This window comes from Cygnus atratus, chromosome 14 (assembly GCF_013377495.2).
Source record: "Cygnus atratus isolate AKBS03 ecotype Queensland, Australia chromosome 14, CAtr_DNAZoo_HiC_assembly, whole genome shotgun sequence".
Classification (NCBI taxonomy): Eukaryota; Metazoa; Chordata; class Aves; order Anseriformes; family Anatidae; genus Cygnus; species Cygnus atratus.
The window spans coordinates 6,647,778-6,662,716 of NC_066375.1; the positions used below are offsets into that span (position 1 = coordinate 6,647,778).

The window sequence follows — 14,939 nt, forward strand, 5'->3', positions numbered from 1 at the left end:
AATGTACAAATAGAGGAGTATCCTGGGCTTTCATGACATATCTATCCATCTTCCCATTATTTTCATGTTTGTGACCAGCTTCCAAAATTCAGACAGGTAAATAACAGAGCAGAGTGATAAATAACACACTCAAGCACTGACCTTTTGGGAAGAAAAGCCTCCAGTGGACATTGAATACACGTTAGGGAAAAAGCGCATTGACTGCCCTTTAGGAATCCTCCCTCAGGAATGAGTTGGGTACCAAGCTGTGCTAGCTCAGGGCATTCAACCTCAAACCAGCACGCATTTTATTCACTGCCTTTATTTTATTTTTAAACAGAATTTAGTGGAATTTTGACATGTCTACCCAGTAACATCTTCAAACGATGTTTGGCTTGATGCAAGACTAAATGGTTTCAGTTTTGCTTTTGGTTTTTGGCCAAAAAAGCTCAATAATTCATGGTTACCGCTGTGACCTCTTTTGACTGATGCCAAATTAAATGTGCTAAAAACTCCTTATAGGACAAAAAGAAGTTTTTTATGCTAGTTTATTCAGAACTGAAGGTAAGTTCTTGGCCATCTGATTCTCAGTATTTCTTTTTCAAAAATTTCCTCTCCATGCATATGTTTTATCCCCAATTCTTCCTCTTCCTCCCAGAGCCTTTTGTCTTAGGAACAAAAGTGTGGCCATTTTGTTTAAGATCAGACATTATCATCACCCTGCACCTCCACATCCCAAGCTTGCCTTCAGGTCTGTGTGCTCACCTGCGGGTCAGAGATGCATTTAAGATAGACTCATAGAATCGCAGAGGGTGACAGCACTCACAGACAGATCTGTGCCCCAGTACAGGTCACAATCTGGTCCTAAATGAGTAAGATGTATTCAAAGAGCCACAGAACCTTGCAGAGGAATGTCTCTATCATATAGTGGGTGTGCATGTCAAACTAGACTCTCTCTTCTCTGATTTGGGTGTCTAGAACAGCAGAGGGGAAGCTGTATTTTCTGTGGCTTACAGCTGGGATGGGAGCAGAACCTTCTGGGGTCAGCCAGGGAGTTACAGGGGTGATGTACAGGGTGAGGGGGAAATCCCACAAAGCCTCTGCCCTGGTGGTCCCAGCCCCTCACTGGGAGCACTGCACCCTGAGCAAACTGGGAGAGCCAGGGCCTCAGCAGCATGCAGGCAGCCAGGCATGGCTGGGGGGAAAATGCAACTTATGGGGTGGTAGAGAGAAAAATGATAATGCGAGACCGGTTACAGATGTAAATGCCACTGATATCACTGGAGTGTCCACTTGGGGGTGGCAAAGTGTTTCAGCTGTGTCTTCAGGGAGCAGGAGTTGTCTTTTCTCTCCAGGGCCCTGTGCATATCTGTTACCTTCTCCTTGGTTGTTTCTCATGAATGCAGCTGGTGAAGGGGGTCTGGCAGAAGACAGGGGCTGAAACTCCCCTTGAGCTGCAGGAAAAGGGGACTCCAGCTATGAGACCTCCAGGTCTCGCCTCACCCCGGAGACCCATCAGCCAGAAACACAAGAAACTGCTGCAAACTGCAGGGCAGGGGCATACAGGGACCTACCAGTATGTGGTCAGACTCAGCTCAGATAGATGGACAAAAATCATCTGATGCACAGGATAAACCAGCAGAGGCTGCAGACCTTTGAGGTTCCCTGGGAAGTTATCCTCTGCTAGCTTCATTTTGGACAAGGGAATACCCTCAGCCTCCAGTAATATAGACAGATTTGTGGCATGCACATGCTAGTTCAGTGCTGTGTGAATATTGTCAGCCATAGTGCAAGGAGGTACAGCATGGACTTTGAGACTTTTTAAAAATGATCCACTAGAGGGCATTTTTTTTGACAAAGCGATGCAAGGCATCACTCACCATCCACCACCCCAACCTTTACCTAGCTCAGAAAGCAAAAGTTTGCTTTGTGTAACTTTTGGTTCCTCATTCTTCTGGTCTAGAAATAGTGACTGCTGGTGCTGGTGTCTGAGGTTTACCAGCTCAGCTCAGGGCTCGTTCGTGTCCACTTGACCATATTGCCACGAGAGGTTTGCAACAGACACATCTCAAGATCACGGGAGAGAGAAACGAGAGTGGCTTCCCTAAAGCCAGAAGTGGGCAGACAAGGCTTGTCCAGAAAGTTGCCCCAGTTCAAGTTGAGTAAAACCTGATGTTTAGGCTGGTGCACAAAAAGGCCATTTGGTAAGATTTGGATAAGCTGTGTCTCTCATGTGCTGGCAGCATTGGGAGTGTGTGCTGCTTTTGTAAAGTAGGTCTTTGCTGGCAGAGCTTGCAGACAGTGAGCTGAGATTTCCAGCCCTCCTATTAGCTTGAGGGTAATACAATGCCTCTCAATAACCTAATAATTACAGTCTCCTCATTCATTCATTCATTCTCTAAGACACAGTCTGTGAGCTCTTCTTTCTGAAATTGGTCTTTTAGGACTGTCTCCTCTTGTTATTTCCAGAAGTCGTTTTCTTCAACTTCCCTGTCACGTGGATCACAGCGCGGCAAGTCACAGGCCGGTGGAGAGCTGAGAACTGCTGACAGAGGTCCTGTGGGTGCCAGGGACGCTTGTGTCTTCAGCAGAGTCTGCGAGGTTGTGGTCCTCAACCACAAAGATGCTCTGCTGGGCAGGAATCTGGCTGGTGGGGTGCTTAGGGGCCCAGTGCCTGCAGCGAGGAGAGATGACGCTGAGAAAAGCCAGCCTGAAGCGCTGAGACAGCAGGTTGTAGATGATGGGGTTCACGGCAGAGCTCAGGTAGAAGAAAACACCTGGGAGAACAGGGGTGGGGGAAAGGAGAGAGAGACCTCGTTTGTGGGTGGAACAAAGCCAGAAGAGGAAAATCTCATCATTTCCAGTGCTGCTCCAACAGGGCTGGGCAACAGTGCATCTGGACAGCCAGCATCCAGGCGGAGGCAGAGGCATGTCTCGCCGAGGCCAGCTCAGGCCCTGCAGCTCTCAGGGAGGGGACAGAGGTAGGCAGCATCAGCTGCAGCCCACTCTCTCCAGCTGTTCAGGATCCAGCTCCTCTGAGCTGCACCGACCTGCCTCCAGCCCTCATCCCCCAGCAGGATTTGCACGGCTGGTGCCCCATCAGAGCTGCCAGAAGATAACTTCCAGCCGAGGGGAGCTAATTCCTTGCAACACCCCAGGACAATTGCACGAGATTGGAGCTGTCTGAGCTGCAGAATGGCCATATTCAGTGTTTTCCCATGGCATACTGAAAATAAGATTCCTCCTTGAAAAAGCCCTCATTTGATGGTTGGCTGGGCCATAAATTCTTGGTTACATCACCCAGCTCTGGGTAGCAGGTAAGTCTGTTGCCTTACCATTCGGTAAGGTTTCCTGTTAGCTTGAGAGCCCCTCTGGAGGATGATGCCTGCTGCTGTGTATTCATTAGAAGCAGCTGAATGACAACAGCATTCATTTCTGAGCACTTCCAAGAAATAAAAACAGCTGGTAATGATACATAATATCCTTTCTTTTAATTTTTTTTTTTCCTTAATGAATATTCACACAGCTGTACTGGACAACATCTTGAAAGTTGCAGAAATTTGCATCCAATCTGAGACACAATTATCATCGCTGGCTACCAAACTCAAGAAACCTTTTATGCATGCCTCATGTCACCAAAAAATAAATGACTCCACCAAATAAAACACTCACAAATACATTTTTGCCATCCCCATGCAAGAGGAAGAAGAGAGCCTTACCTGACACCACGTGAATTAAGTTGAATATATTAGCCAGAGGCTCAGTCCATTCCACCACAAAGCTGAAGAAGAGCCGATCGATATGGAACGGGGCCCAGCAGACGGCAAAAACCATCACGAGGACAACTAGCACAGAGAAAAGGGAGAAGAAAAACCAGTCAGCTATGTAAGGACAGGGTTCACAGAGCAGAGCCAGTTCAGAAAGCTGGAGGAAACACTCAGCATGAAAGGAAAAAGTTTGCTTCCATGCACACTGAGGCATCTGGTGACTCCATTAAGGACTCTTGCTAACCTATTCCAGATGGGTCCTGTGAACATCTGTGGTTGTGGTCATGGGGCACAGAAAATCAGTCTGATTTCAGAGCAGAGTTTCCTAGCTCAGAAGGTGACTTAAGCTGCCTAAAAGAATAGTGCTGTTGGATGAAATATTGAAGGTGATTTACATTTCCAGCATAAACATCATCTCGGTGACCAGGTTTACTTCGTCTTAAAGACAGCCCTAAATTATGAAGTGTTGCGAGTGCTTTCAGGGTAGCTGCAGCACCAGCTCTCCAGAGTGCTGCATAACGAGCGAGTCTGCCTGGGTCCTACTTTTTCTTGGGAAGGTTTTCATGGTGAAGTCAGTAGCAGGTGACAAGCATGGCTTGACAGGGCCTTCTTTTTCATGAGCAGAGCCTCTGGTGTGATGCATTACAAACACATGAAACCTAGCTCCTGGGAGCCAGGGCAGCACAAGAGACATTGTTTTCACCCTGAGAAAGAGGGCTGCAAGAGCCAGTTTTGGAATGAGGGATAAAACTTAAGGTGGTGTGGTAAGGACAAAGATTTGCCTTTGAATCTTTTGACTGTCAGCCTTCACAGCTACTCCTAACTCCTGGATACAATGGTTGGACCTGGTCACTGAGTATTTCACTAAAGTGTTAGTTTAGGAATTAACTTCAAAAATATTTTTATATATACATTCCTCAACTATATGAGATTTACACGCACACTCTTGGCCATAGTAAACAGAACACAGAAGACACCACTACTTACACAGCATCTTGGTGACTGATTTTCTGGATGGTCTCTGGACATTCACAGACATTTCCTCCGCTTCCAGAGATTTGTCTCCTTTCAACTGGCAAAAGGAGGGAAGCAGAAGAAGAGCTTAGATAGGGGATGACAACTCCACCACACATTACTTTTGATATAGTTGTAGTTTGAGAAGGCAAAATTTAAGGCAACTCAGGACTCACTGAAAGAAATCTTTGTTTAAAATTCAGTTTTAGTCTATAGTGAGCATTGAAGCCTTAGATTCATAACAATCAGCAGACTTATGTATCTGAGCCTGACTACTAACAGCAAATTTAGATTTCCATTCCCCACTCGTCCTTTCTCAATGAGTCGATATTTGGTTCACAGTTTGTGGTCAATTTCAACACTATTTTGTCTTCTAGCAAAATATTGGTTGTTTGTTTATTTTCCTGAAAGGGTTCCCCACAATTAAGCACAAACCAATGACCCAAAAAAATACCCCAGAGAGGCCTTAGTGAAACACAGCTGTAATCACTGGAAAAAATTGTGTAGAGTTCAAGGGAGTTCGTTTCATGCCCTGAGTGTTTGGACTAATTGATATTCAGTCCAGCTGATGAACAAAACCCATATATGCTCTATTGCAAACAGACAGTGCACATGATGTACACAGATTCAAACACACTATGCTCAAATACCATTTATTTTATTATTTTATTATTTTATTTTATTTTATTTATTTTATTTATTTTATTTTATTTTATTTTATTTATTTTATTTTATTTTATTTTAAATTTTATTTTATTCGTTTCTACCAGTTTTCCCTGGACTTCTGAAAAAACAAATAAATGCTTCCCCAATATGCTTAAGGTGAGAGCACTGATGCTTTGCTGATGAAGAGACCATACCAAGATAATCAGGACAAAAACACTTTTTTGCTTTGATTATAAAAGGAGTCATCTATAGAGACTGCATAATTGCGTCCAGCTTCTTGAAGTGAGAACTGCTGATTATCCAACAACTTCAGAGCAATGCCTTTTTCAACAGAGAGAAATTGGAAAAAATCTTTAAATTACATGGGAAAGAATATCAGGAATAAGGGAAAAGATAAAAACTAATCTGGACTTGCAAAACTCTTATGAAAACATGCTAGTTGTACTATTTTCTTCCACATTCTGTACAGTGATTTTCCTGTTTTTTTGATTAACTGTATATACATATATATATATACATATAGTTGTTGTTAAGTAATTGTAACCCTGATCAAAGAGACTTTCTTTCAGTGCTATGTTTATTCAGAAAACCAATAAAGGAGAAACACATATAAATTGAATTATATTCAGTTATAGTGCATTTCAGCTTCCTGTGTTTTACATTATAACCTTTTGAGACTTTAAGTCATAGCCACTGTTGCTTAAGGAATAAAATCAGCTGATTTGTAACACGTCTAGTGATAAATGTCTGCTCAGATTGATTAAAATCCTTAGCTTCCTTTCAGTGGTTTTCAGTCCCAACAGTAATTTATTCCAGGAATATTCCAAAGCCTCATTGAATACAGTTCTCTGATGCTGTAATAAAACAGAGACGTGTATCTTTATTTTTTACCTTTCTCCTGTCATTTTGATGATGTTTTAAGGTTCCTCTTTAGCCTCAAGCAATAATACATGGGGGTGTAACTGGTAAGAATAACTCAGCAATTGCAATTTGAGAAAATAATGAGTTATGGCGAAGAAAAAAGAAGAAGAAGAAGAAGAAATGAGTTTACGACAAGGATTGTAGCTTCAGACCATGCCAAGGGTATGACAGAGAAGTCCTGCCAAGATAATGGTTTTACATCCCTGCAGATGTGTGAGACTAGATAGGATTGCCTGGAGATGAATGCTGCCCCCTCACTGCAAGAGAATTAAAAGTGTCTGAAGCAACAAGCTGAAAATTAGTTTTTTCCCCCACATCGTAATTAGCTACAGCGTTTCATGCTAGAAATCACAAGGCAGAGTGAAATTAGGGCCTCACCTATCCCCAGGCAAACACAGTGAGGCAACTCAGCAGAAGCAGGACAAACTTTCTCTGTAAGTTATGTGACCTGACACAAAGAGTGATCAAATGTTTGCTCCAGCTGATGGAAAATTTGGTGTTTAAAATCCACATGGCTTGTGCTAAGGCATGCAAATCCTGAGTGATTTGGCCAATGCCACACATCTGCTGAGCTGCCATTGCCGCACTCTTAGCTGTCCCCCATTGCAAAGGAAAAGGTGTCAGTGGGCACAAGGTGTGCAGAACGACCTCCATGGACAGGGGACAGACCCCTCCACAGCTGTGCTGGGCTCTGCATGAATTTGCCAAAGGCAGCCACTGTCCACAGCTGATCCTGGGTTTAACAACTGAGTATTTTATGGGGGCGTGAGAGGGAGGCAAAATAGATTCTGATGAGAAAATCAAGATGAATTCTACACTCGAGTATAAGTTGTCTGAATTCAAAGACAGTTAACATAAAGTTTTTAATGTGCCCAATGTGTTACCCAGGGCAAGTGGCACCAAGAGAAGTGTTGGACTCAGGATGTCTAGGTGAGGTCAGTCTGGTTGCATCTGGTTACCTAGACCTCCTTCATAGATAACTTGGGTAGGTGGGATAAATAGGTCTCTGGGCTCTCCACACTCTTCACTGACTGTAAAAAATCCTAGATAACTCTAATATGACTATTAGACTGCCAGAGACAGGCCCCCATTCCTGTCTCCTTTTAGAAGTCAGCTTGAAGGAAAGGGTCCAGGCCCCTGCCCCAAATCCTGCTGCAGCACAGACTGCTGCTCAGGCAATGCAAGCCCATCTCCTCTATCAGCACCATTGGGATTAGCTTCTCCATGCAGCCACTTCCCCATGATCTCACTGAAAAAGAAGAGCTGGCATATGACACGTTTGTTACCCTCTCATAGCTGCTTAACATGTCATGCATGCCTCCTTCTGTATTGCATCCTGAGGCGCTCACTCCTGAGCACTGGCAAAGCTTGAAAAAGAAACTTTGTCACGAAAATTCCCTTTCTACAAAGCTTGCTAAAGGTCATGCCTCTGTTTGCCAAGTTGGAGCTGTTGTACAACCTTTGGATCAACTCTGAGCTTTTGCACTACAGTCTAAGAGCAATACAGGGCACTCAGGAGATTCTGGAGTGTTGCTGAAGCTTCAGAGATTTCACCAACTGTGAGTAGATAAAAAGTGTCTTCTCTTGAAAATAGTATACACACACCATTCTTCTATCATGTCTGTTGGAAACAAAAAAAAATTAAAAAGAAATAAAAAGAAAAAAAAGTAAAATAAAAAGAAAAAAAGAAAAAGAAAAGGAAAAGGAAAAGGAAAAGGAAAAGAAAAAGAAAAAGAAAAAGAGAAAAAGAAAAAGAAAAAGAGAAAAAGAAAAAAAAGGAAAAGAAAGAAAGAAAAAGAAGAAAAAGAAAAAGAAAAAGAAAAAGAAAAAGAAAAAGAAAAAGAAAAAGAAAAAGAAAAAGAAAAAGAAAAAGAAAAAGAAAAAGAAAAAGAAGAAAAAGAAAAAGAAAAAGAAAAAGAAAAAGAAAAAGAAAAAGAAAAAGAAGAAAAAGAAAAAGAAAGAAAAAGAAAAAGAAAAAGAAGAAAAAGAAAAAGAAAAAAAGAAAAAGAAAAAGAAAAAGAAAAAGAAAAAGAAAAAGAAAAAGAAAAAGAAAAAGAAAAAGAAAAAGAAAAAGAAAATTGCCTAACATGACTTGGAATGCAATGCAGGTATATCAGGGATGGGCACTGTTTAAATTTGGAAGTAGCAATTGGATATACAGAAAAGCAGAGGTATAAACAATAAATATTGCAGACCTCAGGAAAGACAACTTAAACAAATCTGTGAATATAGAGAAATTCCCAGGTAGCAGGCCTTGTTTGGCACCCAGCTTCTCTTCTGGGGTGGGGATTAAGAATTTCTGGTGCCACAAATAGAAGTTATAGCAGTTTTCATACTTTTTATTAGTTTGGGGATTTCTCTCTCTTTTTTTTTTTTTTTTTTTTTAACAGCTAGTAATTTCAGCACACACACACACACATACACAGAGGTCTTATTTTGCAAAATTTTCATCAAAGAAACAATGAACCTATGCAAAAAACCTGCAATAGCTACTGAACTGTGATATTGCAATAATTTAACCCATTCATTGCTTCAAAGATCTGTGTGCTATAGACTTCTGGAAGTTAATCCTTGTGGTTTTTCCCAAGTAGGGAAAAATTGCTTTTCTACAGTTTCAGATAACTGTAAATATCAGCCAGCACAACAAAATGATATATGAACTAGCACAGAACTGGTTGAATTTCTTGCATGTTACTTGGTAAGTTAATCTGTTTCTCCAAGCATATTGCATCCCTTTCTTGCTCTATGATCACACACAGCTTTTTAAACTCTAAATTATATTCAGTGTAGTGAGATAGGCTTTATATTTTCAAAATGCACTTACTGTAAGAGAATTAAAAAGAAAACACCATGGACTTGCTATGATTTGCAGTGCATTGCTGGGTTACTTAAGTACGTAGGTTAATAATACTGTGATACTGTTTGTTTTATCCCTGTATTTAAATAATAACACTTGATAAAACTAGTCCCACTTTCTGAAGAGAGCACGAATGTGAACTCTAAGGTAGCATCAATCACTGGTGAAACTGTGCCATAGTTACATAAAGAAAAGACTGCTGAAATTGCTAGCTGCAGCAATAAGGTAGCATTTCAGTTCATGACAGCTTTGTGAGTTTTAAAAAGTGAATATTATCACCCTCTCCAGAGAAGGAGAAAAATACAGCAGCGTAATAGAAACTCCGTAGTCACAAGAAGAGGGAAAACAGAAAATATACAAGATTCAATCACTGGCCTACTCCTTTTATTTTTTTCACATTTTCCTTTTGGTCAATTTCTAGTCTCTATCACAAAGTTGTAAATCTCTGAGAGGCTGGAATCAATCTACAGAGTAGGATATTTAAGTAACATTCAAATGCAAGCAGCAGTGATGGTATTTTTTTAAAAAAGATCAGGGTAAATTATTGCAAGCCATAGCTACAGTCATTTGAGAGTAGGATAACAGCAAAGAAGGGGTTAAATCCAATATTTCTAGGGGTTTTGAAATACTTTTGCTTTTTGGGGAAAACGGACAAGAAAAAAAGGGAAATAATTTAAAAGACACACACAAACAGAAGCAAGAGGTAAAGAAACACTGAGCACAGTCAGAGCAGGACTTACTCTTAGCCCCATCAGATAGTACAGCACACTTATGACCCCCATGGGCAGCACATAGAAGAGAAAGGACGTGATCTGGACGATGCAGTTGTAGATCCACATGGGCATGACTACGGTGCAGGTAGCAGAGCCAGGGACCAGGGTGCCGTTGGGGAAATACTGCAGCATGATGCCGTGGGTGCCCGTGTTGGGGAGGGCGAAGAGGACGGAGAGGACCCAGAGCACCACGATGGTCCTCAGGGCACGCTTGCGGGTGCTCTCCAGCTTGGCACGGAAGGGATGGAGGATGGCAACGTATCTCTCCACGCTGACCGTGGTCACGCTGAGGATGGAGGCGAAGCACACTGTCTCAAAGAGCGCTGTCTTGAAATAGCAGCCAATGGGCCCGAACAAGAAGGGGTAGTTGCTCCACATCTCGTAGACTTCCAGGGGCATCCCGAAAAGCAGCACAAGCAGGTCTGAGACAGCAAGGCTGAAGAGGTAGTAATTGGTTGGTGTCTTCATGTTCCGGTGCTTAAGGATTACTAGGCAAACTAAGAAGTTACCTACCACCCCAACAATGAAGATCAAGGTGTACACCAAAGCCACGGGCAAGAAGAGATGACTCCTTTTGGGCCCACATAGGAAGGCTAAGTAATCCTCGGTGCTGTTCAGGTACCTCCTGAAGCGTTCTTCATGCAGCGCCAGATGGTTAAACCAGGAGGTATTGCTGGTCCAGGCCATCACCGGACCTTCTGAAATGCTCCACCACTGCAAGCCAGTCTTCTTTGAGTTTCTCTGTGCTAGTTTGCTCACTTTTTTTTGCAGGGGGGGCGGGGAGAGGGGTTGTCTTGCCAGACCTAGATGCACAAAGCCACTGAGAGATGTGAATGAGTGTGCTTGCCTGGCTTCGGTTGCGTGTTTGCCGTCGGAACAGCTGTTCCCCTGCGAGGAGTCCCTAAGCCAGAAAGCCCCTCCTTTCACACATATTCATTGGCTCACTAAGTGCATTAGATTATAGAGTAAGAAAAGAGGTTCCGGCTACTTGCATCAGCTCCTGTAACAGACGCGCTCACAGAATAGGAAATGTGGGATTTGGAGAGCTGGGAATCTGAGATATAGGATGAGAAGCTTGCTGCAGGATGCTTGCATTTGTCAGAGGGTGGGAAATCAGACACACACAAAAATATATTAATACTACAGACAGTTATAATCCACAAGCAGGAAAAAAAAAATCCGTCACAATTTTATTTTTCAGATCCCTGCTTATTTTTATTCTCTGTTTTCTACGACAGCAAGTACTTGGAAGCAGAGTGATCTGTAGAAAGCCAACCTGTTTTTGTAGTCATGCATGTGGAATTAGACAACTATATTGTTTCAACCTTTTTTAAAATATTGTATTTTTTTCTCCTGACATCTGGCATAGGATTTTAACTGCTCTTCTTAGTGATATCAAAATATTTTTTCCACTTCTGTTTTGTAAGGGAGCGTTGTTTCAAAGTATATACAAAATTTTCATTGACGGTTGACAAAAGGGGCTGATTGGAGGTTTGAGAGTACTGGAATCTGATCCCATGTTTTAGATAGCCTTGTTTGGAGAATTTTTCTGAAGACCATATTGTTTCAAAAACATATTCAGTGCCTCCAGGATTAAGTTTACATGAATTCTTATGAACACTTATTTCTTCCTGAATGAAAACTATTCTGCAAATGTACTTTCTGAGCCAAAGAAGGACGATGGCTGTGTCACAATAGATCATTTATCTCCTGATTAATTCTTGATTCTTTACTGAATTTCTCTAAAACAACAACAACAACAAAGGTTCAAAGTGCATGGGTGTCTTTTGAGAATCAGAAAGTTAAGCTCTTTGAAATCAAATGAGTGCAAAAGCTGGTGTAGTGTAGGGGACTTTGTCAGCCTGATGTGCAATTTGCTCAGTGCCTCTCACTAGTTCTCTCTTTTGAGTTCCTGCTCAGCTCCCCCTTGAATTGCTGTAAGATTTTACACTCCTAAACCAGGACTGTGTATTTTTAATCATCCAGAAGCAAAAGAACTGTCCTCTTGTCTGGCATCTCCAAAATCCTGACAGAAGCAAGCTTTCTGAGGAAGATGGAAGCTTCTCCACTCCAGGTGGCTTGACAGCAGATCCCACAGAAAAACTCTTCTCTTCTGAAGACAGAAAAGTCTTCAGAATTTTAGTTGCCTTAGATCCTGCCTTCTTTGCTCCTTCCCTCTTTAATTTCTGGTTTAGTTGTAGTTCAATAACCTTGAAATAAAAAAAAAAAAAAAAAGAAATACGTCTGTAGTAAACACAGACTGCCTCCAAAAATAGCAGCAGTAGGCAAAGAACAAGGGTCTGTTCCCACTGTGGCATATCCAACATGTGTAGCTCCGAGGATTTTTTGTTTTACTCTTGTGCATTCATTTAGAATATTAGCAGAATAATACGCCACATGAACTGTACTAAAAGACAGAAACATGTCTCCTGTGATAACTTTCAGACCTGCTGAAATTATCTCACACACAAACTGTCTCCATCAGAAAGAATCCACGGATTTATTCCTGCATTGCACCGAAGCATTTTGTTTAGCAGAGTGCTAGGGTTTATTGGATCAGTGAGCTACAAGGGTGCTCCTTAGACCTGTTTCTCCCTTCCTTAGTGATGCAGCTGAACAAGGTTCCTTGCATTTCAACAACATCAGAATAATGTGAATTTGATTTTGAACTACTACTGGCACAAAACGTAGGAACAGGGAAATCCTTAGGAGGGTGCCTGGTTGTGACAGGCACAGGAGGATAGGAGAGTATATCTATATGTATACCTCAGTGAGGATAGGGGAGTATATCTATAAACCAAAGACTAATTCTAGCTCTGCATGACTGGAAATACTTTATTTTTACAAAGGAGATGGAAAATAAAAATAGATTTTCCTTTTGAAAGTCTTTTTTTTCTCTGTAAAGCATGCTTCATTGGTGCTTGCTGTTCTATACTCAAAGGAAGATGGCATGTTGTATGCTAGTCACAGAAATGTGCAGTTTAAAGTAATAATGACGTAATTGATGTAATGCAATATTTACATTAATGTAATGTTTTTTATGTAATATATTTAATTGCAGTGTACTATTTGGCAACATAAAAGCCAGACAAGTTTTTTTTGGCACGCGAAGTCCCAGTGCTAGTCTGAGTGTAGCATTATCTCCTTAGGGACTGCCTATGCCCTCATGCCTGGGGTATTTCTCTTGCCACATTTACTCAGCGGAGTCTTTCCCTTATCTGATGTAAGAGCACTACGGTGCATTGCTATATTCCATTAAGGGCAGTACAGTGCACATTTAAGAACAAGTAAATTCAAGTACCTTCATGTTTCCCAAAGCCCTTGTAAGGGTACTCATTACTGACTCTATATTAGGTCAGTAAATAGTGAGCAATTTTTTTGTTTTAGGGGAAATTGAACACATTCATCAAGAGACAGAATGATAGAGGTAATCAAAAGTATAACAAATGTATAAATCCTCCGTGGGTCATGCTTACAAAGGGATATATTTTGAAGAAATATGGTCCATTATGATGGTCTAATCTGAATATTTGCTCATCTCAGAGCATAGAAATTTATTCATGCTAACACTTTTAGATATTTACATCTATGTGGTGAGGCAGAGGTTCTTCATCCAGCTTCAAATGTTCTGGCAGTGGGATTGGAAATAATATAGTTGTGCTCCTGCCATGCTGTGCCACACTAATTAATTCTGCTGATTATCTGAGATGCAGTACTGCACTGATGTGCCTGGTTGGCATCCTGGGCCTAAACTGGCCTCTCTGAGCAGCACTGGGATGTTGCTCAGGGTTTGCAAGAGAGATGCTCACTGTACACCCTTAGAAAGCCATTCTGCTTCAGTGAAAGGGTTTGAAGAGGTATGTATAGGGTTTGCCATAATCCTTGGCAAAACAGGTCCACTAATTCTTATTGCCAGCAATTACAGTCTAGCACTTCATTTCTGATTTCCATGTGCAGCCATCAGACTCTGTTGTTTCAGCAGTTTCGCCCTTTCTCCAACTTGCAGGTACTGCAGGTAGATGCAGAATCTTGTAGAAATTCTTCCTGTGGGGACTGTTATCCAGCTGGCCTGAGCTGGTTTTCCCTAACTCCTTTCTCAGAGCCCTTAGAGCTGCACATGGAGCCACCAAGCTCTGTGCACTGCGAGTTCAAGCTCAGTCTCAGTCCTTTAAGAACTTGGACCAACTATCTCTGGCCCATAGGGATGCAAAGAAGATGATGCAAATTAGAGGGCATATTACTGGTAGGCAGAAATGTTAAGCTGTACTACATTGAATATCTTAACACAATTAATAGAAAATTATCACTCGATTTCCCTTATAAATCACTGAATTATAATTAAAGTTCATTGATTGACTCTTTTTTTCTTTTTTCTTCTCTGAATTGTTTGGTTCACTGAATTAACAAGAGCGTGAGTCCATGTTTTTCTAAGTATTCAATACAACATTCAACATGCCACCAAATGCATAGATATACTTTGTATATTTTCTCCCCTGACAGGCTGGAGGAGGGAGCTGCGCTATAATAGTAGCTGGGTATGCAGCGGCCTTTCTATGCCTTATTGTAAGTCATTTTGCAATTATCTAGGCTCTTAGCAGTCAGCTTCTCCATGGCTGTGCATGATATCTGATAGTCCCCAGGATATCAATCAACACACACAAGAAGTGGATTTCATGACTACAGTAGAAATAGTCAGGAGCAAACCTCTTTGCCAGGAGCAGCTGGCAATCTACCTAGGCACTGCAGACACAGGCCACTTCAGCAGTAGAACCCATTTTACCTAACTTTTTGTAATTAAAAACAGCAAATGAGTCTATGCTAATTTTTTAGGCTTTTACTTTAGTCAGTAATGGAAAGGAGAACTTCCAGAAAGTGATTTGTTCTAAACCAGAGCACAAGATAAGTAAGAGATATGAAATGGAGGAGCTTGTTGTTTGCTGCTATTGTCTGCAGAGGGAAGGT

At 41.6% G+C, this 14,939-nt stretch overlaps 1 protein-coding gene across 1 annotated transcript; it reads right to left on the minus strand.

Annotated features, from left to right (window-relative positions):
- Nucleotides 1–2,496: 2,496 nt before the first annotated feature.
- Nucleotides 2,497–10,664, minus strand: NMUR2 (neuromedin U receptor 2). Its single transcript, XM_035559849.1, has 4 exons — nt 9,945–10,664; nt 4,734–4,818; nt 3,699–3,824; nt 2,497–2,756 (listed from the first exon to the last, which is right to left on the minus strand). Exons 1-4 carry the CDS (start codon nt 10,662–10,664, stop codon nt 2,497–2,499), a joined length of 1,191 nt encoding a protein of 396 aa, XP_035415742.1.
- Between the last annotated feature and the right edge of the window lie 4,275 nt (nt 10,665–14,939).

What these genes read in the sequence shown, in the direction of transcription:
- NMUR2 (XM_035559849.1), bottom strand. Translation starts at nt 10,664, where the DNA reads ATGGCCTGGACCAGCAATACCTCCTGGTTTAACCATCTGGCGCTGCAT. An exon ending in ACTATCTGATGGGGCTAAGA is followed by an intron (nt 4,819 to 9,944) that starts GTAAGTCCTGCT and finishes TCCTTTTGCCAG; the next exon opens with TTGAAAGGAGACAAATCTCT. An exon ending in ATCAGTCACCAAGATGCTGT is followed by an intron (nt 3,825 to 4,733) that starts GTAAGTAGTGGT and finishes TCTCTGTGCTAG; the next exon opens with TTGTCCTCGTGATGGTTTTT.